General features: G+C 54.3%; 2 protein-coding genes and 2 non-coding genes across 4 annotated transcripts in view; 3 read left to right on the top strand and 1 right to left on the bottom strand.

The window, feature by feature from the left end:
• LOC142036199 (hydrocephalus-inducing protein homolog) overlaps nucleotides 1-3,883 on the top strand; it is a 43,905-nt gene extending 40,022 nt beyond the window's left edge. The window contains exons 51-55 of the mRNA XM_075039320.1: nucleotides 778-941; nucleotides 1,260-1,410; nucleotides 1,812-2,042; nucleotides 2,671-2,895; nucleotides 3,394-3,883. Coding sequence (XP_074895421.1) covers nucleotides 778-941; nucleotides 1,260-1,410; nucleotides 1,812-2,042; nucleotides 2,671-2,895; nucleotides 3,394-3,864 — 1,242 coding nt within the window. The 3' untranslated portion in view covers nucleotides 3,865-3,883. The remainder of the gene's footprint in view (nucleotides 1-777; nucleotides 942-1,259; nucleotides 1,411-1,811; nucleotides 2,043-2,670; nucleotides 2,896-3,393) is intronic.
• Nucleotides 3,884-4,103: 220 nt separating this feature from the next.
• Nucleotides 4,104-21,364, top strand: part of VAC14 (VAC14 component of PIKFYVE complex) — a 65,150-nt gene continuing 47,889 nt past the window's right edge. Inside the window, exons 1-10 of the mRNA XM_075040413.1 lie at nucleotides 4,104-4,245; nucleotides 7,880-8,030; nucleotides 10,438-10,605; nucleotides 11,285-11,347; nucleotides 12,370-12,477; nucleotides 13,268-13,377; nucleotides 14,387-14,493; nucleotides 15,540-15,674; nucleotides 15,959-16,111; nucleotides 18,146-18,206. Coding sequence (XP_074896514.1) covers nucleotides 4,142-4,245; nucleotides 7,880-8,030; nucleotides 10,438-10,605; nucleotides 11,285-11,347; nucleotides 12,370-12,477; nucleotides 13,268-13,377; nucleotides 14,387-14,493; nucleotides 15,540-15,674; nucleotides 15,959-16,111; nucleotides 18,146-18,206 — 1,160 coding nt within the window. The 5' untranslated portion in view covers nucleotides 4,104-4,141. The remainder of the gene's footprint in view (nucleotides 4,246-7,879; nucleotides 8,031-10,437; nucleotides 10,606-11,284; nucleotides 11,348-12,369; nucleotides 12,478-13,267; nucleotides 13,378-14,386; nucleotides 14,494-15,539; nucleotides 15,675-15,958; nucleotides 16,112-18,145; nucleotides 18,207-21,364) is intronic.
• TRNAG-GCC (transfer RNA glycine (anticodon GCC)) lies at nucleotides 6,972-7,042 on the bottom strand. Its single transcript has one exon. It is a non-coding gene; the product is annotated as a tRNA-Gly (tRNA).
• TRNAG-GCC (transfer RNA glycine (anticodon GCC)) lies at nucleotides 17,183-17,253 on the top strand. The gene has a single exon. It is a non-coding gene; the product is annotated as a tRNA-Gly (tRNA).

Here is a 21,364-nt window from a genome sequence, read left to right as displayed (position 1 = left end):
CGGTTCTGGGGTGCTGGAGGTGGGTGTCAGGCACCTGCCCGTTGTCCTGCTCCAGCTGATCTTACACTAAGCCACGGTTTAGGCCAGGGCAAGAGTGGAGGCTAGAGACTTCTGGACTCAATCTCCAGGGTGCACAGCAGATCTGCGCTCTGTAGCGTTGCATATGCTCAGTATCTCTTTAATGTACAGCCCTGCATGAAGAGTCCTGCAGTTTTCAGCTGCTCTGGAGGCAGAGGAGATGCCACAGGGCAGGTGGTTATGACCCACTGGCACCTGAAATGACTACTGGATACGAACTTTTCATGGCCCACCCTGACTGGTGGGACCCTGCTGTGTTAGCTTACAGGCTGTTCTCTTGGCAGTAATGTTGGGGCTAACCCTGGCACTGCCAAGGCAGTCAAGATTAGCAGGGACTGCCACCCCCTTACCACAGCTATGCACGAGCATGGGACTGGCAGCTGATGTGCCCAAGTTAGTAAGGCAGGTAAAGGAGTGTTAGGATGGGCAGACCAGCTCTGCTGCAGGGCCGGTGTTTCCTTGCTTTGCCCAGACATGCTGTCTCTGTGTCCTGTAGCTGTGCCAGCCTGAGCTGCTACGACGTTGTCATCTCCACCTGTGCAGGACCCAGGGCTACAGTCACAGCTCTGCCAGCTGGACTTGCTCAAAGCTGCTCAAGGGACAGCCTGAGACATGGGAGAGTCCAGGTGTGCTTGAGAGCCAGTAACTGGTCCAGACAGAGAGCAGGAGAGCTCACTTATCCTATTTCTTGTCTTCTAGGGCTCCATCTTCTTCCCATTGCCAGATGGGACAGGCTTATACTACCTCCTGCAAGGAACTGCTGAGGCCCCAAAGTGTTCAGGGTCCATTTTCCGGCAGGTACCGTGTAGGACTTCCTACACTGAGCTCATCCCCGTCTCCAACTGGCTGAACAGACCACAGAGGTGAGTCTGGCCCAGGAAGTCTTCTCCCATCAGCAATCCCTGCAGCAGTACAAGGAAGGGCTTTCCACTACCTGGAAGCTCCTTCCTGCAAGCTTTTCAGTCTCCTTGGCCATTTCTGGCTATTGGTGTCTGGGATCATGCTACCCACGTTCTGCCTATGGAGACCCATCCTGGAGGGCTTTCCTCCAAGGTGGATGAGAGCTGGCTCCCTCTGCCTGAGGCATTGAGGATGAGAGGGGCTGTGGTTTACCCCCCATACTATGGGTATCCTGTGGGAGTCCTTTCCATTGACCTTCACTGCATCCTTCTCACCCACAGGTTCCTTGTGGTAGTGGATATACTCAAACCAGAAAACCTGGAAAGCAGGTCTCTGCTGCAGGGGCTGGAATACATTGATGTGCCAGGCTCTGCCAAGAAGGACTACAAGCTCACCTTCCTCTCCTACAAGGAAGGAGTCTTTAACACAATGGTAAGTGTGGACGTCAGGCTGTAGGGCCCTTCAAGGAGCTGTTGGCTCACTGAAAAGCTACACACTTGTTTTCATATCTCCATGTGCGCACTGGTGGGCTTGTAGGTGTCCTAGGTGGGTCCCAAACAGCAGGCATCTCTCCACACACCCCACTCATATGTCAGTCTCTTTGTGAGGGTCCCAGTGTGGGCTGCTAAGCACAAGTGGGTCAGGACATTGGTGAGCTGGAAGCAATGGGCAATTGGGAGAGTATGAAGTAGAAATACCACACATGCTTTCCCCGGTCTTGCACTTTATCTAGGTGGCTGCTTATGGCTGTTCTTGGAAGTAGGGCTGGCTTAGCACAGCTGGTATATTTTTATGTGCAGAATGACCAGTGATTCCCTTTTTCTCTGATTCAGGTGACCTTCCTCAATGAGGTGACCAAGGAGTACTTGTTCTACATGGTGACTTTCAAGGCCACCCCTTCGGGACCCATCAGCACTGTTGAAATTACCACCGCTGTTCGGCAGAGAGTGTCCTCCACCGTCAAGGTGGACAACCCTCTGCCTGTCCCAGTGATGTTTGCCATAGATTGCAAAGTGCCTGACATCAATGTTCCCCCGCATTTCACTGTGCCTGCGGAGTCAGAGGTAGGAGCAAAGCTTGTCCAGTATGCTCTCCTCTCCCCGCAGCCTTTCTGGGAGTGGATGCTCTTGAAGGATGATGCCCTACATGAACCATCTGGGGCTTCTTTCCAACAGTGATAGCTCCCACTTGCTAATAATCTGGAGGGGAAGCAGTGTCTAAGAATATCCCTAGTGGGAATCACCCTGTGCTGGTGGAGTCTGCCTTGCTACCCCTTGTGATATGCTCCCATCAGGACTTGCGTGGCAGGTCCTTGTGCCACATGCTCCTTATTTAGTATGGCTGTTTTCAGTTTAGAGTGGCTGCAGGGCATGCTTCACCCCACTGGCAGGGTGTTTGCAGTCTGGATTGAGAGGAGCTGTTGTGTGCCCTAGGGGAGTATAGGGGTATTTTAGGGTGGAAAGCTTCAGGGGTGGTGCTGAAGGGCTCTCAGCTGTTGGGGATGGTCCCCCAGGTGAACTGTCCCCCAGATGCAGCAAGGCTCTGTCCCAGAGAGAGGGAGCTGGAGTGAGGGAGGGTGCTGGGCTACCTTCTGGCACTGTGTGAGCACACCAGGGACCGATTGCCCCCATCCCAGGCTCTGCCTTCCCCGTCTCTGCCTGACCCAGTGGCTTTTCCATTCATTCCTCTCAGGCTGACCTTGTCTTTGAGTACCAGCCCACGAAAATGGGTGAGAGCACTGGGCACCTGGTACTCCAAAGCAGTGACTTGGGTTCTTTCTACTACAACCTGCACCTGAAAGCCACCACAAGCAGGCCGGAGAAGCCCCTCTACTTCTGCACCATGCTGGGCTCTAGTCAGACCATCACCACCAAAATCATGAATTACGCCCGGCAGAAGACCGACTACCTTCTCCAGGTGACCCCAGCCTGCCCTGGGCTCTTGCTGGGAGGCAGCTCATCTGGCCAGCATCAGCCCTCTCCATCGAGGGATCCTGCCCCTCTGGCTTGGCCTGGCATAGCTGGGGTGGCCATGTGAGCCTAGGGGTCTTCCCACTAATGCTGGGCTTGTCCCCAGCTGGACTGTCCTCGCTTGCAGCCCTTTCTCTGCTGCCCGTGTTGGAGCTGCTTTTGCAGGTTCCACAGTGCCTGGACTTCCACCTTAAACCCCAGCTCTAGCAGTAACACCTCTGAGTGCAGGGTTGTCCCTGCTTGGCATGTTTGGACAGTCCTTATGGCCATCCATCATGGGCACTCACCAGGGGTATGGTGTGGGTGGGACAGATGCAGTACAGGCACGGGAAAGGGACCCCGGCCAGCGTGACGACAGGGGACGATTGGTTTCTTCCCAACGTGCTGGTTCTGCTTTTGTGATCCCCCCCCCCCGCCTCCATGGTCTTTTCTCTTCCCGCTGCAGACCAACTGCCCCGACTTCCAGACCGAGAAAACCATCAGCGTGGCCCCCGCCGGTCCCAGGGGCTTGGAGGTGAGCGTGGAGGTGACTTACGAGCCCTGCCAGCTGGGCGAAGCCAGGGCCACGCTGCAGCTCTCCTCCCCACTCGGAGGGGAGTACAGCATCCCCCTCTTCGGCCTTGCCCTCCCGCCCAAGCCCCAAGGCCCCTTCCTCATCAAGGCCGGCGGCACCACCTCCATCCCCTTCAAAAACGTCTTCCTCCAGCCCACCGCCTTCCAGTACACGGTGGAGCACCCGGCCTTCACCGTCAAGGCCCCCGACAGCTTGCGTGCCAAGAAGACCACCTTCATCACCGTCTCCTTCCAGGGCGGCCCGGGCGGAGCCCCTGTCACCAGCAAAATGGTGGTCTCCTGCCCCGGGGGGGCGGGTGTCTCCTGGGTCTACTACCTCCGCGGCCTCCCTCCTCACAAGTGAGCGGTGCCCCCCAGGAGCCCCTCACGGTGGGCGTTCGTTAATAAACCCCGGGGCCCATTAATGCTGTCGCGGTCGGTTTGGAAGAAACCCGGCGCCCACCCCCCCCGGCACCGCCGGGGCAGCGGGCCCGGTCGAGCCGGTAGGGGGCGGCCTCCGCGCCGCCCGGGGGCGCTCTGCGGCGTGGCGGTGGGATCACGTGGGCGGACCGGCCGGGCGGGGTCACGTGGCCGCCGGTGGCGGCAGGGTCGGGGTGGGGGGGGCGGGGCGCGGCGGTGCCATGAACGCGGAGCGGGACCTGGCGCCGCTGGCGCCCAGCGTGGTGCGGGCGCTGAACGACAAGCTCTACGAGAAGAGAAAGGTGGCGGCCCTCGAGATCGAGAAGTGAGAACCGGGAGGGGCGGGGGGCCGCCGGGAACCGGGAGAGGACCGGGGGCGGTGCCGCCCTGGGCTACGCCAGCGAACCGGGGGCGGGGGTGGAGGGCGGACCGGCCCCTCGGGGAGGGCTGGGGTGTGGGGGGTGTCCTGGGGCCACCTGCGGCCCCGGGGGGGCGGGTAGGGGTCCCGCCGTGCACCGTGGGTCCGGGCGCGGGAGGGGACCGGGCCGGCTTCCCGGTGGGAGCTGGGGGCTTCGCGGGTGGGGGTCACCCCGCGGGGACCCGGAGGGCCCGGGGGAAGAGGTCAGCTGGGGGGAACTGGGGGGGTCCGGTGGAAGGGGTCATCCCCAGCGGCACCCAGGGGGTCGAGGGCACCCGGGGGCTGCAGGCCCGGGAGTCCAGGGAGGGGACTCGGGTAGCGCAGTGACCCTGTCGGGACAGCGACCCTGTCGGGACAGCGACCCTGTCGGGACAGCGGCCTGGGCAGTGCTCGGGCAGGAGGCCCTCTCCCCCGGAGCTACTCCGTGTTTCCAATCCCCACGGCACTGGTCGATGCAGTTTAAGCCTGTCAGCTTCTAGGCGCAAGCAGGGACCCGCCGGTTCAGGGCGCGTGTCCCAGGGCAGGAGACGTCCCAGGGCAGGAGTTGTGCCCGCGAGCCCCTCATGGAAAGCCCGGTCTGACGGTGGGTCCCCGGTGCCATTGCGCAGCACTGCACAAAGTAAATGTGCGAGCAGCGTAAATTTAGAAACTCGCTGGAAATGCCATACTTGCTCTTCTGCGACGCTCGTGGAGGGGGTCGGCTCTGTGCCGAGCCCTGACTGTGGGAGGGGGACACGAGGGTCTCACTGGGCAGCGGGCAGGAGCCGCAATGGGGGCAGCGGGCCGGTGCTGGGGCGGCTGCGCCCATCATCCAGGGCCCGTTTCACATCAGCCTGGGTTCATCACCTCGTGGTGCCATTCCACGTCTCCCTCAAGGTCTCTCACCCAAGCTCGTCCTAGCTGCAGAAGTGGGAAGCGTCTGCTGTCACCCGTGGCCATTGGGTGTTGCCTTTAGTTCTTCCTGCATCGCTGCTGTTTTGGCAGAGCTCAGGCCTTCATTTCAGAGCATCGCAGACAAGGGTCTGTAGGTGTCTGCTGGCATGGCTGTGCCCCCTCTAGCGTTGCCCGTACACGTTCTCTGCATGTCTTCTCGCTCTCACTGTGCTGGTCTGGGTGTTTTGTGCTGCGCTGGTCCACGGCTTTGCCTGGGAGGGACTGCATCCTCCCTGGGCACTGCCTGACAGCTCAGCTCTTGGAGGAGATCCGAAGCATCCCCTCAAGGGACAGCACAGTACAAGGCTGGGAGCGATGATCCAAGCCGGAGGGTGAGTTTTGCGTGGGAGATGCGGCTACGGTGAGCCTGCGAGGGGAGCAGCGAGCCACTCTTGGCAGCCAGTGACATGGGGATGGAGCCACTCTGTTGAGGGCTTGGTGGGAGACGTGGGAGGGATGTGGGGTGGGAACCATGTGCCTGGAACGTGGAGGGTCCTGCGTGGGAGGGTGTACATGGGCAGCAGAGAAAAATGGTTTTTGGGATGGGGTGTTTGCTCAGGTACAAACCCAAGCCTGCCAGGTCCTTCTTCTGATCTGTGTGTCTACTTTTCCCTTATTTTTTCCCTTCTTTATAGGAATAGTCTCTTAAGCGTGTGTTGCGGTAGATGTGCCGTTTGTCCTCACAATGCTAGCCTCAGGGATACTTAAGAATTGTCCCTTTGCTGCTGCTGTGAGGGCTGATACTCCTTGTCTTATCCAAGTAGCTCTGCTCTGATTTATTCTGCCCCAGGATTAGGGTTTTGTGGTTGGCTTATACCAACCAACGTCTGATTTGGGGTCAGGCGGTTCAGCCGATCAGGCTGGAGGCCCAGTTTGGGAAGGGTCTAAGGAGGAGGAAGGTATGGGCCAGCTTTTCTACAGATACACGGGTTTAGATCAGCTAAAACCCATCACAGAATAGCACCAGCAGCGTCTCTCCCATGTCTATGGCATCAAGTGAGGAGGGACTTGCTGCCTCTCAGCTCAGGTACTTTCTCGTCCTCTGGCCAGTAATGTGGGAGCAGCTCCTGCTGCTTGCGGACTCTCTGATGCTGTACATTGCTTTTCGCTGCTTTTTGTCTCGTTAGTTAAATCTTTAAACTGTTGAAGGAAGCCTGTAAAGTTATTCCTGTTCAAACAAAACTCTGTCCGTTAAATCTAGGTAGTAAAAGGATCACCCTGACGGTCTGTGTTGGAGCCTGCTGCTGGGGTGGGACTGGAGATGGAGCCGTTTGCCCTAAAGCAGCAGTTTATGAGTGTGGGTTGGGCTGTAACTGTTGGAGAACTCGGCTTTGGTGTGGGGAGAGTGAGGGAGAGGCTGTGTAGTGCCCCCTGGGAAGAAAAGGGGCAGCTGCTTTGCTCAGAGCAGGGTGAGAACAGAGCTGGCATTAACCATTTTGCCGGAGAATGTTCATAAACATCTTCTATAATGACTTTCCTGGATTATAAAGTGGGTGATGGGCTGGTGGTACTTACCTGGAAGAGGATAGTGTGAGACTCAATATAGTGCTAGAGAAAAAAACACATATGGAGTTAGGTAGTGGAAGCTTTTGCACCTTCATTGAAGGTTAACGTAAAGATCCTTATTTAGGCTGAGATTTTGAGGTTCCTGTGTCCACATTATGGATAGAAGTCAAAGAAAAAAAGGGGAAAAACAGTGCTGCATTGGCCGGGAATCGAACCCGGGCCTCCCGCGTGGCAGGCGAGAATTCTACCACTGAACCACCAATGCTACAGCTGCCTGCACAGCTGCCTGCACAGCTGCCTGCACAGCTGCCTGCACAGCTGCCTGCGCCTCCCTGGCTGGCCAGTGGCTCTGCCGCAGGGGAGCTGGGGCTGAAGGGCTGGTTGGGTGACCCGGGACAGTGAAGCAGTTGTGTAGGCTGGTGGTGTAACAGGTCTCTTCGTTTATTTATATCTCTGGGTAACGAGCTGCAAGTTTCGGGGGGGGGAGGAGGAGGTATTGCATACAGAAACCTTGTGGTTTTTTTGTTAAGGTTTGTGCTGTTTAAGAGTATATTTAAATACACTATTAGTAGTATATTTAAATATGTGGAATATTAGCTGAAGTGATGTGTGGGTGGCTGGAAAGGTCCAAAATCTTAGTGCTGGGCATGGGCGTGGTGGACAACAACAATTCCCTACCGAGCCACCAGCGCTTCTGGTGCCTGCTGAGCAGTTCTCTGCTGCCGTCTTGTGCTGTGTTGGGGGTAAATGACCCCCGTAACCCTCCCTGTTGGAGAGGGTGTTTGAAGACCTGGTGGTCTCACACAGCTTGAGGTGGGTCTTGAGAGTCCATCCTGGGCTGGGAGTTCATGAATGGTGTAGAAGGCTGTAGGCTGGGACCAGTAGGAGGGCAGCGAGCCACTGTGGATGTGAGTGGGGAGGAGGAGAGAGCTCTGGTCTCACTTGTGGGTTCCTTCAGCGTTCCCTGTTTTGATATTGCTTTCTCTGGCATTTGTTGTGGCTAAACATCCCTGTTTCTGACAGCCGCGGGGAGCCAAGCCCCCGAGCATTTGTATCGGGCTGAACCTAAAGCCCCCTGGGTACTTTCCTCTTCTCTCCCCAGGCTGGTGCGAGAGTTTGTGGCTCAGAACAACACATCTCAAATCAAACACGTGATCCAGATCCTGTCGCAGGAGTTTGCACTGTCCCAGCACCCCCACAGCCGGAAAGGGGGACTCATTGGCCTGGCCGCTTGCTCCATTGCCCTGGGCAAGGTAGGTGCAGGTGGGGTTTTTTGGCTTCTGTGGGTTATGGTGGGAGAACAACAGTTCCTTCTGGGTCAGCGTGATGGGAAGACTCAGGCTGGTGGCCCTGCAGCTCCCTCCCTGCATTGCAGCCTATGGCTGGGTTGTATTTGAGTTTCCTCAATATGCCCAGCCACATCCTTTGGACACAGGAGCACTTTCTGGCCTGGGTCGCATCTTGGCAGCTCCCTAGGTGTGGTTTAAGTGTATCTGTCCATTCTCTGTCTTTAGCAGCTGGACTAGACTCAGCAGGTTGGGTACTAATTTGCGTTAACAGAGCTGAGAAGAGTTGCAGCCCTTCCTTCTCTCTCCCCTAGCTCATCTGGCTCCAGCAGTGCAGGCAGGGCCTTTGGGAAGCAGGGCCAAGGGCCAAAGGGTGGCAGAGTCATAGTCGAAGTAAGCAAGCGGTGTAAAGTGTCAAGCTGCATTAGCCTGAGATAGTAGCTTTCTGTTGGGCTCGGGAGAAGTTTTACTTGCTGAACGTGTGGATTGCTCAGTCCTATTCTGGAGGTGTTATATCGATGCCCCTTGTGTGGGAAGTTGGCTGATTTCTGTCCCAGTTAAGGTCTTTCTCTATAACTTTCTTCTCGTTAACAAGAACAAGCTCAGTAAGTTGCCTCTAGGGCTATGCCAGAGCATCCACATCTCTGTGGAGGAGAGCACAGACTGCAGGCTCATGGCTCCGTTGGGCTTTTGAGTCAAACCATGCGGCTGGTTTTTTGAAAGCACCTGCAAGGGGGCTCTTTCCACCTGGTCTGTAGTAAGGTATACGTCAACGAAAGCAGAGGGCTTGGGAAGAGCAGGCTGTGCCTGTTGGAAGAGCTACGAGGTAGATTTTAATTAATTTATTCCCCTTGTAATGAGAGTCATGATCAGTCTGAGCAGATGCTTTGAAGCCTTACGGCTTTTACGTTAACTGCCTTTACACTGGTGGCCAGGAGCTTCTGAGCAGTGGTCCTGTTTTCATTCTCTTGTTAAAATGCAGAATCTCTTTGTGAAATTCTCCTTCCTGGGATAAGTAATGCTCTGCTCTGCCCTCAGCCCAGGCACGTAACCCATCTTCTCTTCCTGCACAGTGCAGGGGCAGGCACTCTGTGCTGCCAGAGCTGCCAGTACAGCTGGCTTTGGGGGATGGAGTTGGCTTTGGTGGCCTTGAGGGCCACTGATAAAACTTGGAGTTGAGCTCTTTAATCTGCTAGTCTGCACATTGTTGATTTTCTTACCATCTCCTTTGCTAGACGCTCAGGAAATGCCAGCCTGTTTCCCCAAAGTAGGGGATTTTTAACTTCAAAACAAGCTAATATTCTGCCTCCACTTCTGGGTTTGTCTAAAACTCCTGCTGTGCTGGTGAATCCTTCAAGCAGAAGTCTTTTGGGCTGGGGAGCAACCTCATTAATGACTATATTTTGCTTCTGAGCAGAGTTAGGGTCAGCCTAGTGTGGCCCTTGTGCAGTGCAGGAGGACAAACTTCAGCATGTAATATGAATTTTGCTTGGGAATCAGTGCTATAGTCACTTCATCCGATAGATGTGTCTACCTTAACTCCGCAAGCTGTTGTATCTCCTTATCAGTAAGCAGCTGCACAGGCTGAAGCTGCTCCTCTTCTGGTAGCTGGAACCACGGTTGAGTTGGTATTTCTGGAGACAATAGGGCAGGAAGGTGCTTTGGGGCTGCCGGTTGTCTGTCTTTTTGTGAAGAGTGTATCACCAGCTCCTCTGTGCTCTCCAACTCTTGACATTACAAAGAGTAACCCAACAGACCAAGGGTTTCTTTGCTTAGCTGAAGGTGCAGGTGGGCTTGATCTGTTGCTGTCTGGGATGTTCCCCCTGGTCCTGGAAATATGGGTGGGTTTGCACCAAAACCAGCCAGCAGAGTGGAATAAATCCTGGCTGCCAGCTGACTGCTGCAAGGGCTGGTGACCACTGGCTTTGTTGGGGACCTGCCTTGTCTCCTGCCTGCGGGGCAGAGAGGCAGGGACAGATTTATCTGTGGACCAGTCTCCAGCAGAGATGAACGGCGTGCTGGGGGAGGCAGTCCCTCTTGGTTTGCAAGGCGCTCGGAGTGGGTGGTGAATAACTGCCCAAATGTCTTGTGCATCTGTGGGAATCAAAACCAGCCAAGTACAGCTGCAATAATCGCTTTAGTTGCTGGTATAGACTTCCCTGAAACAATTTCTCAGGTGACTCTCACTGTACCTGAATAATATAATTCAATAATTTCAATAATAAAATTCAAAATTCATTAATAAATCCTATCCAGCATAGGTGCACTAAGCCATTATGGGCCTGAATTTTTGCAGTATGTTCCAGGGCAGCGCCATCTCTTCCCTCTCCCTGTGGCACGGTCCTCAACTAACCAGTCTCCTCCTGTCCACCAGGACTCTGGACTCTACCTGAAGGAGCTAATTGAGCCGGTGCTGACGTGTTTCAATGACGCCGATAGTCGGCTGCGGTACTACGCTTGCGAAGCCCTCTATAACATTGTCAAGGTGGCCAGGGGCTCCGTTCTCCCACACTTCAACGTGCTCTTTGATGGCCTCAGCAAGGTAAGAAGCTTTCTCTCAACCCCCATGTGTTTTTCTTTCCCACACTGGAGAAGTAGGATTCGTTCTCTAGTCCTTTTCTTCTCTGGGTCAAACAAACCAAGTTGTCCAAGGTTGTTTTTTTCCAGGTAAACTGGTTTGCTTTGACCCAGGCAGGTCTGAAGGACTGAATGAGCAGTTTCTGCAGCAACACACTGGCCACTGACGTTGTGGGTGCTAAAGTTCACTGCAAGATACCTTGTTTTATGTCCTCATCTCCAGGATATATTTTCCTGTTCCTTGTTGAGTGGTATTAGGAAATAAGGTTGACAGGACTGCTGGAGGCAAGGTGGTTCTGCAGCTCTACGGCTTTGTGGGTTCTGTAGTGTCAAAAACACATCTACGTGTGCCTGTCTTTGCAGCTTTTCACTGGAAACTTGTATTTCTCTACCATTTAAGAGCATGGCTGTTGGCCTATGAAAACCCATGTAGCTGGGGGAGGTGATGGGTGCTTGATATCTCCCTTAGGATGTCTCTCAAGAGAATTTGTTGGAGCCTAATGAGGAGTTGGAGATAAAGGGACTTCTCTGTGTTCGTCCCTGTAAACGCCAAAGGAGAGCAACAGTCCTGGGAGCCCCACTGCAGAGTGGGGAGCCGACCTGGGACCCACTGCTGCAATGGCTCTTGTTTCTGTCATTCACAGCTGGCTGCTGATCCTGACCCAAACGTCAAAAGCGGCTCAGAGCTCCTCGATCGGCTTCTCAAGGTATATCTTCTCTCCTGAGAATCCTTGGTGCAGGCTGCAGGCGTGTCCTGGCTGGGGATGTGTCAGTCCCTGAAGGTGCAGCTGCTAAAACTGTCCCAGCTCAGTACTATGACTACTGTCAAAACATTTATTTCTCTCACTGATTGTAGCCTTTTAGGTTCAGGGTCTGGTGGCAGTCTCAGGCACCTGGGTTGTGAGGGGCTGGTAGGTTATCGCAGTGCCACGTGTGTGTTCAGCTGTTGGGAGCCAGGTGTCTGGGGAAGCAATGTTTTAGTCTGAGTAGGGTTGCAGCCCTGTCCCAGGCAGCAGAAGGGCTGTTCCTCTGCTTTTTCTCCCTTCCCTAAGTGAGTAGCAATGTAAATGGAGGTGCTCTGCTACTGCTTTGGGGTGGGTGGTTCGGTTCCCTTTCCTGTTCTACCTGCCAACGGGCTTTTACTCTCACGGACCTCCCAGTTCCTTTTCTGCTATTCAGAGATGAGTGGCTCCCTGCCAGGTCTTGCCCTCACTCCTCTTCGTTATCGCAGCAGTTAATGCGGTCTCTGCATCACCTGCTGCAAACCTTCCTGCTGGGAGATCTGCTCCACCGTACTGGTGTGAGAGACTTAGCCATGCAGCAAAATTCACCAAGTGAGTAGGAAGAGCTTTAAAGCCAGGGGAATCTCCTACCCCTGATACACATGGTTACATCAAAGGTGCTTGCTCATGTGTGCAACATACCACTGACGCATGAATCAGAGAAGCTCCCGTCCTCCTCCTGTTCAGCTGGGCTGGCACACAGCAGGCAGGAGCCTCCCTCTCTGGGTCCCGCTCAGCATTAGTCCCTGCCCAAGGGGGATTACTAGCTCATTGCCTGAATAAACCATGTGATTCCTTCTCCCCAGGTCTCCTGACCCACAGACGCATGCATCAGCTGCTTGTCATCTTTTTCGTGTCATGTGCCTTAAAAAAGGCTGGATGGGGGTGGCTGCGGGGGTGCGGGGTGGTGGCCATCCCTCCTAACACCCTCTGCTTGGGCTCTGCAGGACATCGTGACAGAGAGCAACCAGTTTGACTTGGTAGGCTTCATCCCACTGCTGCGCGAGAGGATTTACTCCAACAACCAGTATGCCCGGCAGTTCATCATATCCTGGGTAGGTGTGCACAGCGCCACGTGTGCCTGTCAGTCTGAACTCTAAAATACTGTGATCCGTCAGCATCCTGTCTCTGGGCAAACAGCAGATATCCATGGTGATGTGTGAACTCAGGCACCTGAATTTACTTGGGCAGGTTTTTTTAAGCTGGCAGAGTTTTTCACCTGGTCAGTTAAAATGCCAGCTCCCTGTCACCTTGCTGTTGCAGTCACAGGGACATCATACTGTATTTCTGCCAACCTGGTTCAGGACATTGCACATGCAGCTAGAAAATACCGTCAAAGCGTTGCTTGTATAAATAGATATGCTGTAGTCTAGAGGTTATAGTCTCCTAAAGGACAGTGCCAGACTGCTTTCCATCACACAGCGGTGATGGAGGGACGTTGTTCTCCAGGAGGCAAGGGATGTCTACTTGCTTTCACCTTTCTGTGCCAGACAGGAGCTCTCAGTACCTGGCTGGGGTCTGGGGAGAGATGTGTGCTGCTGCACTCTTTCAGCCGTACTTTTTGCTGTCCCAGGTCTGTCTGCATGCATCTTGGCAGTCATTCCTGATCCCTGCTCTATTTTACAGAGCGGTGATTGGAAACGTAGCAATGCTGCAGGCTGATTGCTTGCTTCCTGTGCTAGCCTAGCTTCTTTCTGAGATGGGCAACTCTGTGCTGTTCTCTTGTCCTTCCCCCCCATCCCACACAGCGCAACTCTGAATTCCTCAGTACTGCACCAGATTTGTGCTGGTGATGTTAGCTTCTCCAAAACTCACTTTTTCTTTCTTATTCTTCCCCTGAGCTAGATCCTGGTCTTAGAGTCTGTGCCTGACATCAACCTCTTGGATTATCTACCAGAAATCCTGGACGGGCTCTTCCAGATCCTGGGAGACAACAGCAAGGAGATACGGAAAATGTGAGTGTGGAGGCTGGCCGGGCACGAGGGCTGTGTCTTGCTCACCGTCTGTCCATCACCCTCTTCGTTTGTTTGCAACAATTCCGTATAACTGCAGCAAAACCCTGCATGCGTGGTGGGAGACAGCAATCTAGCTGTCATGGTTGGTGGATCAAAGTGTCCTTGGTAAGGGCTTCTCTTCCCTAGCTTGATGTGGCTGGAATGGCTGTGGAGGACACCGTGGTCTGTGCTGGGGGACAAACTGTTTTGACTTGGTTGAGCTGTTGCCTTCTCAGCCCTTGCACCCAATATCAGAGCTGCAGAGGCTCATGTGTGCTTCTAGGATGGGCTATGAGCTCTGTGAACAAGCTTTGCAGCATGCGAGCCTCTCAGCAAGGTAGAGCACCAACCCAGCATCTCCTGGGTGGAGACGAGAAGCAAGCATTGCGAGCTTGCTCCTGAGATCCATTGCTGGTCTCAAGACAAGGGCATTTTGAAGCACAGTAGTGGCTGGGTGTTCTCAGGGAGGTCAGAGAATCTTGGCTTCTTGTGCTGGGGGAGAATAACTGGACCTGTTTTGTAGGGCATAAGTCAGAGGTGAGACTGGCCTAGGTCTATCCTGCTGCCAAGCTCTCCTGGGTCCTCCCTGCTTCTTTGTTTCCCAATGTCCATGTGTTGAGGAACAAGCGCTGAAAACTTTGGGTATCATCTGCCCCCCTGCTCCCCTCTGTGCTCCCCACCCCAGGCACACCTCCATCTCAACAGAGCCTTTGTGGCTATTAGGGCAGTTGTCGGAAGGTGCAGGGAGCTCCAGACAGTCATCATCGCCTCCATCCTCGCAGCTCTGTGCTGTCTCTGCCTTAGGGCAGGGCGAGCTTGTCAGCCTTGTCCTTCCTGGCCCTGCCCCTGTGCAGAGGCACGCCTGTTGTGCCACCAGCATCCTTTTTATGTATGCATGTAGGAGGCTGGTCTCCATAACTTCTTGGTCCAGGGCAACTGAGCGCTAACCAGCTGCTCTGCCTCTCTGCAGGTGTGAGGTGGCTCTCGGGGAGTTCCTCAAGGAGATCAAGAAGAATCCCTCCAGCGTCAAGTTTGCAGAAATGGCCAATATCCTGGTGATTCACTGCCAGGCGGCTGGTGAGTGCACAGGACCAAGCGGTAGCATCCGCCTCCAGGTTTGCAGTACCGACCATAGTTTCAGGCCAGGAGCTTTCCAGTGGGCTGTTCACCAGCTCGCCCACTTGCCTTTTCTTTGTCATTGTGCATGCAAATCCTGCTGAATGGGGGGAACAGGCAGCTTGCTCATGGTTGGCACTACCGCTCTTGTACTGCTCATCCCCCAGCCTCAAATTCAGGTCTGGCATCCTCCGAAGCTGAGGTGCCTGGAAGTAAAATATCTGGCTGTGGATATCCAGCACATCTAGAAGGATCTTTTTAGGGGCTTGTCTTAACCTTTGGTGGCACTAGGTGCATAGGCAGGACAGTTAAACGTGATGTGCCTGGTGCTTTGTGTTAGTGCTGCACTGTAGCTCCTGCAGGTCTGCTGTGTAGGCAGTGGCAGAGGGTTACAGCTGCAGTTGGATCTGTTTCCTGAGAAGGATCTTGTCCCTGAGCTGTGCTTATTGAGCTTAAACTGCTCTTTAAACGCTGCTGAAGGGAGTGGGTTTCTTGCGAGATAGAAGAATAGAAATAGAACGAGACTGCTTGCTCTTGATTAAACTGATGCCCAATAAATTTACATTGTTTAACCTTAAAATCTGGCCTTGCTTCGGCTGACTGCCCCAGCAGTGCTCCCTTTTTCAGAATTTGGGGAGGTTAACAAAACCCCAACTCTAGGAGCAACGCTTGACCCAGACACACAACTGCTATAGGTGTGACAGAGGACATATCCTTGTGTGTTGGGAAGCTTGACAGAATACTTGTAAATGGGGAAACCTGGATTACGGATTGAACTCGGTTAACTCTGAAACCTAACGATTGTGTTTAATCTCAGCCTCACTGCAGATTCAGGTCTTACCTAGCTCTTCTGGGACTAAACTGTCCCAGACTAGGGTCTCTCTGGACTAGTGACTCTGGATGGAGCAGAGGCAGCTCTCTTCTTGCAGGTGGTCCTTGGTCTGTGGAGTTTGCTCAGCTGCCAGTGTTGTCCTTTCCCTCACCTTTGCTTGTCCCATGTCTTCCAGATGACCTGATCCAGCTGACAGCCATGTGTTGGATGAGGGAGTTCATCCAGCTAGCTGGCCGGGTGATGCTGCCTTACTCCTCAGGGATCCTGACTGCTGTCCTGCCGTGTCTCTCCTATGATGATCGCAAGAAGAGTATCCTTGTAACTTGGAGCTGCTCCGATTCCTGCTGCAGCAACCCACAGGGAATCGCCTGTTTCCTGCCCCTGGGGCACAGGGCCAGCTGCACAGCTGGAGAGGGCCAGGAGAAGTCCTCCTGTCAAGTGCTAAAACCCGCACCAGCCCTTTGGATGTGAGGGGGGTTGCAGTAGCTGGGCTGGGGCAGCCCTGGTGGGGCTGCAGTGGCTTCTGCGTGGCTGGCCAGATGTGGCACCTAGCCACATGTGGGACTGCGTGTTCCTTACACTGCCTCCACTCAGACATCAAGGAGGTGGCAAATGTGTGCAACCAGAGCCTGATGAAGCTGGTCATCCCAGAGGATGATGAAATGGATGAGGCCAAGCAGTCGATGACCCTATCTGCAGAGCCCACCTCAGAGGAGTCTCTCTCCAAGCCAGAGGCAGCATCCAGCGGTGAGTCCCCGTTGGTCTGAGCCATGAGAGGTGGCTCGGGGAAGGTCAAGGGAAGGTCCTCAAGAGAAGTTCTTGAATTGGTTTGGTGTCCTGGGGCAGCTCAGGGCACATGGGACCTCTGTGCTTTCTTTGAGCCTTGGAGTCCTGTTCCACAGATGATCCTCTGCTGAGACAGACACGTTTGGTGCTGTCTGCGTAGCAGGGTCGTTGATCTGGCCTGGAGCCCAAGCAGTGCTGCAGTGCTGCATTCCCTGGTGAGCATCCCCATCCCCTCACCGTGCTTCACTTTGACTTAGTGATTAAGCTGACCTGAAAAAGATCGTTTATAGTTAAATGTTTAGTGTCTCGCTACATAACATGGGAAGAGAATAGCCCACCTGTCCTGCAGTGGCTGGTTTGGGAGGAGCTGCCATCACCCAAAGGAGAGCTCAGAGAGCTGTATTAGTCCTGGGAGAGCATCAACACATGCGTGGAGGCTGTCTGTGTTGGGGAAGGGTAACAAACAGAAAGTAAAACAATTTTGGGTCCTTTCTAAATTCATGGTGCTCTAGAGACCATCATGTGGGTGTTGTCCCAGTCCTAAAATTTCTGGAACAGAAAAGGCAGAAGTTTGCAAGTGGGACGGGAGACCTGGAAGAGCGTTCAAGTGAGAAGAAACTAAATGGAGAGGGTCCTGGTAGACTGATGCCTGAAAACAGCAGCAGCTTCAGCTTTCCAGCATCCCTTTGATGCTGTTGTCCTGGGATAACCGAATGCTACTTCTGGCGCATTTTTGTTGTCCAGGCGTGTGAAATAGGTGTAACATTTGAATCGTGCGGGTAATCTGTTGTATTCTTCTGGGACTGTACGTTCAGCCCAGTGCTGTTCTGTAACATGCCCGCAAGCGGCTTTTGGAAAATCCTGCCGTGAGAGGGAGCAGGAAGGTGGGAATTAAAAGGCTGAAGGGTTTTCTTGTACAACAGCGGCCGGGTCGAAGGCAAGGAGGCAGGGGGCTGTGCGGGCAGCAGGCAGGGGGCAGTGTGCGGGGCCAGTAGGAGCAGGCAGCCGGGGCACAAAAGCAGAAACAGGGCAGCATTGGTGGTTCAGTGGTAGAATTCTCGCCTGCCACGCGGGAGGCCCAGGTTCGATTCCCGGTCAATGCAGCAGGTTTTTGGGGTGGGGTGGAAAAATTTAGTGCCATAGAACAGCAGCAGAAAGTTTTCTTTTTTGTTCCTTATTTGTCCCAAGAGTACCTCCTTTTATTAAAATCTATTGGAGAAGAGTTTTAAAACATCAACAGAAAGTTTAATTGCTTTAATCTCTACCCCTTTGGGGTAGGATTGCACCTTGAAGCAGGCAGGATCAGATCGACCTGTGATGCTTTTGCATTGCAAACTCTCAGCTCTGTTCCCTGGTTGTGCTGATGTGGTGGTGCCGCTGCGTGTGTGAGTAGAGGCAGTTGGCACAAGGGGGCATGAGGATTCAAGTTCATCCCATCGTGCTTTGTTGCCATGCTTGTAAGACCCAGTTTTAGCAGGGGGCTTAGGCTGGAAAGCTGTTTGGGTAGCTTGGTTTCCACATGGAGTCACACCGCAGGAGACCTGGCCAGGTGGAGATGTCCTGGGTTGGATTCAGCCTTTCCTATGCTTGTGTGGTATCTCTAGGCGTTGAAATCCGGACAATGGAAGGCAGCTCTGCAGTTCTGAGCTCCGTCTTTGAGAATGGTTGAAACCATCATAAGGTTGTATCTGGGTCACTATTACAGATAAGGAGACCCAGTTTGGGGCAGAGGTCTGAAGCTGTGCAGCCTGCATTTTGCTGCATAAGTGCCGTCCTGTACCAGCTCCATCCGGTACCTCTGGTAGTGGAGAAGAGCTTGACAAGGAGTCTAAATGCTCACTGCAGGCAGAAGGGATCCTCAGGGTCCCCAGACGCTCAGACGATGGCTGGTAATGTCTTTGCAGAAGGTCATGCAGTTCTCCAGCCTCCCAGTCCTGCTGTCCACCTTCCCTGCCATTCCACTAACCGTGTCTCCTTTTTATTGGCCCCCCCCAGGCTCTCTGGATGCATCCGGTGACTCCAACTTCAGCAACAGCAGTGTCTTCACAGTAACCAGGTAGGGTCTGTTTGTTGCTTCAGAGCAGCTTGAGAACAAGGGAGGGCCTCGAGGGGTACAGACGACAGCTGACAGATGCTGACAAAGCTGCAGGGAAGGGTGGTCAGGGCTGGAAAGCAGTTTGGGGTCTCCCTGGTCACAGTGGGGTGGATGACTGGGGATGCTCTAGGAGCAGACTGCTTTTCTCTGATGCATTTGCACCAAAATGTCTTGACTTTATGGTAAACTGAGATATTTGTCCCCCACCCAGGAGACCTTGCAAAGCCCCCCAGGGAGGTCTGGTGAGGCAGCAAATGTCTGTGCACTTGGGATTGTGCACCTCGCCTGTCTTCAAGCTCCCATGGTTGGGCACTTCAGCTAAAAGATAGGGTGAAGGTGGGGAGAAGGTGGATGGTTGTCTTGGTTATGGCTCTTCTAGCTTGGCCAAAATAGGAGGTATTTGGTTCCCTCCTGCCTTTGCAGGGGAATAGTGGTAGAGGAACAGAGGTGTGCTGGTCTGCCAGAGGTGCAGACACCTCATGAGAAGGTGGTAGGTGAGCTGTCTGGGGCTGGCAGAAGAGCTTGGAGAGCGCTGACCCTGCTTCTGGGTACAACAGTCCTCCGTGCTGCAGTCCTGGCAGCGCACCACCGCACGGTGCTGTGGGGCAGCACCTGGGGCCACACCGTCCAGCTCCAGCTGCTGGAGAGGCAAGGGGTCTCGGTAGCATCTGCTGCCAGCCTGTCCTCCTGCCACCCTTGGGTGGCATTAGTCAGCCCCAGGCCTGCAAAGAGCAGCTCCATGCCCGGTATGATCTCTCCCAATATCTCGTGTAAATCATCTCTCCTGTAAATATCTTCCCATCCAGCTGTCGGTGAATCTGGGGACAAATCTATTTGCTCTTATAACGCATCTTTCCTTTCCTCCTGCTGCCTGTAGTTCCTTTCGTCAGAGGTCATGATTTCCAACACTTTTATTGTGCTGATGCAGATATTTATTTGTTGTTGTGATCCCCAAAATAGGATGCGTTACCCTAGCTGCATCCTACTAGCAAGACTGACAGGTGATGCCCATCATAACGCATCCCAGAGCAATGCAGGTGTCAGCTTTTCAGGTTGATGGTCTGTACTCTCCGTTCCTTTTTTGCACTCCTGCAAAGCCCAGCAACTCTTTCATCTTAATGATACCTTTCATTTTTTCCTCTCTTGAAAGTACAGATCTTTTCATTTCCATCTAGATTTTGGTTTTTGACTTAAATGGTTTTCTCTGGCTTTCCTGTGATTGCTGTTTCCTGGCCCTGCTCAGCCCTTGAAGTTTACCAGGTGCAGAAGTGGGTGTGCACAGGGCTGAAATTGGGAAGGGGAAGGAAAAGGAGAGGTGCTAAGCCCAGGAGGACAAGTGATAACTGTGTCTCTGTCCTGAAGAGCTTGCACCTGGGGGAGAGAGAGAGTGAATATCAAAGAGGGACAGAAGCAGGGAGAGCTGCAGTGACCTGGTCACAGTGTCACTGAGAGCCAGACTGGCTGCCCAAGCTGAAGCAGTCTGCCAGCTCCCCAAGCACTGGGGAAAACCATCTGGGACAGCAGGCGAGACCCTCCGTGTCTCTAAGAGACCTGGTTTTGCAGCGGGACTTGTGCTTGAGCCCTCCTAAGCCTTTCTAAACAGGAGACTCCAGGCTTTGTCCTAGGGTTTACCTGCCCCGAAGCCTATTTCCCCACCCTGTGTGACCTCTGCTGGCCCAGCGTCGGGACCTGAAACATTTTTGCCGTGGCACCTGTTTTGGGGGACTGGCACGGGGTTGGGGGCTGTACGTGGGCGACAGGAGCCCTGGACATCTGTCTGGTGCTCCATCTATTGCTCAGGCTGTCTGACTTCGCCCTGGAGCCGGAGGAAGGTGAGAGCTGGCACCCGTAGCCAGTTGCAGCTGTAACTCACACCAGGGAGCAGGCAGCTGCCTGCATGTTGAATGCCCACTGGGTGTCAAGACAGGACCGCAGGAAACCATTGCGTTGCTTTGAAAAGCTGGAAAGCCTGCAGACGGAGGAAGTTGCAGCTGCCTTTTAAGATGAAGTCACTCTTCGCTTGTGTTTTTGTTCGTTCCCCTCCCTGCTTCCCCCAGTCTCCCCTGGCGAGCGAGTGATGGAGCATGGCCCGGCGCCAGGCATCCAGCTCTCACGCCCCCTTCTCCTGCCCTCCCTGCGCAGCCGTCTGCAGAGGGATAGCACTGCAGCAGCGGTGAAAGGAGGACCTCAGTCAGCAGGGGTGGAGGAGCTCACGGCCCGGTGTCTGCAGAGGGACGTCTTCCATGAAGATGCCATCCAAGGAGATGACGAGGTCTGAATGCTCAATAGATGGATGCTGGGCACGTTCCTATGGCCACAAACTGACACATGCACCCTCCCTGCTCCTAAAACGTGCTGTTGGCAATCCAAAATACTTCCAGGGTAATTGCCAGCTTCCTGGTTGCCTTCGCTAGGAAATGGGGACCGTGTCTGTGCTGGGACGGAAACTGCCTCCTGGGAGAGCTTGGCTGCACAGGGCTGGAGTGGGGCTCCCCATGCAGGTCGGGGTCCCTGCTTCCAGCTTCTGCAAAAACCGTCATTGGAAGCAGACCAGAAGCGTGTTTCAGAGGCTCCGGAGCCTTCCTGTGGCCTAGCTGACCCTGCCGATGCTGCGATTGCTGGTGTGAGCCTGGATCAGGAAGGGGAGGTGGAAGCGTGGCTGCTGGAGCAGAGCCCGGGCTTCCTTCCGTCAATCTGAGCTGCTGCATGAGAAGATGCAGGCGTCTATCCTGTGGCGCTGGACCAAAACAGCTGGAAAGTGCCTTTTAGGCTCTTGTAACTGCATTGGTGTTTCAGTACAAGACCTGGACAGTGTGACACCACTTCCCAACCCTCCTGCTGGGTGTGGAGGGTCGGGAACGGCTGGCAAGCAGGCAGCAGGGCTGCCTGGGTTAGATGCATGGCAGCTGGACAAGGGTGATGGGACCACGATCCCTCACCAAACTAGATAAGTGACATGGGGGCTCCAGAAGAGCCTTTGTGGTCCTTCTGATGCAAGGAAGGCTTCTTGTTTTGGGTGGTGTTCAGCAGCACATGGACACATGAAGCTGCTTGCTGCTCTGCAGGAAGGGCAAACGGCTGCCACGTGGCTAAACTGCCCAAGCCTGCATTTAAATTGG

Source organism: Buteo buteo, chromosome 11 (assembly GCF_964188355.1).
Source record: "Buteo buteo chromosome 11, bButBut1.hap1.1, whole genome shotgun sequence".
NCBI lineage: Eukaryota > Metazoa > Chordata > Aves > Accipitriformes > Accipitridae > Buteo > Buteo buteo.
This window is presented reverse-complemented; position numbering and strand designations above follow the sequence as displayed.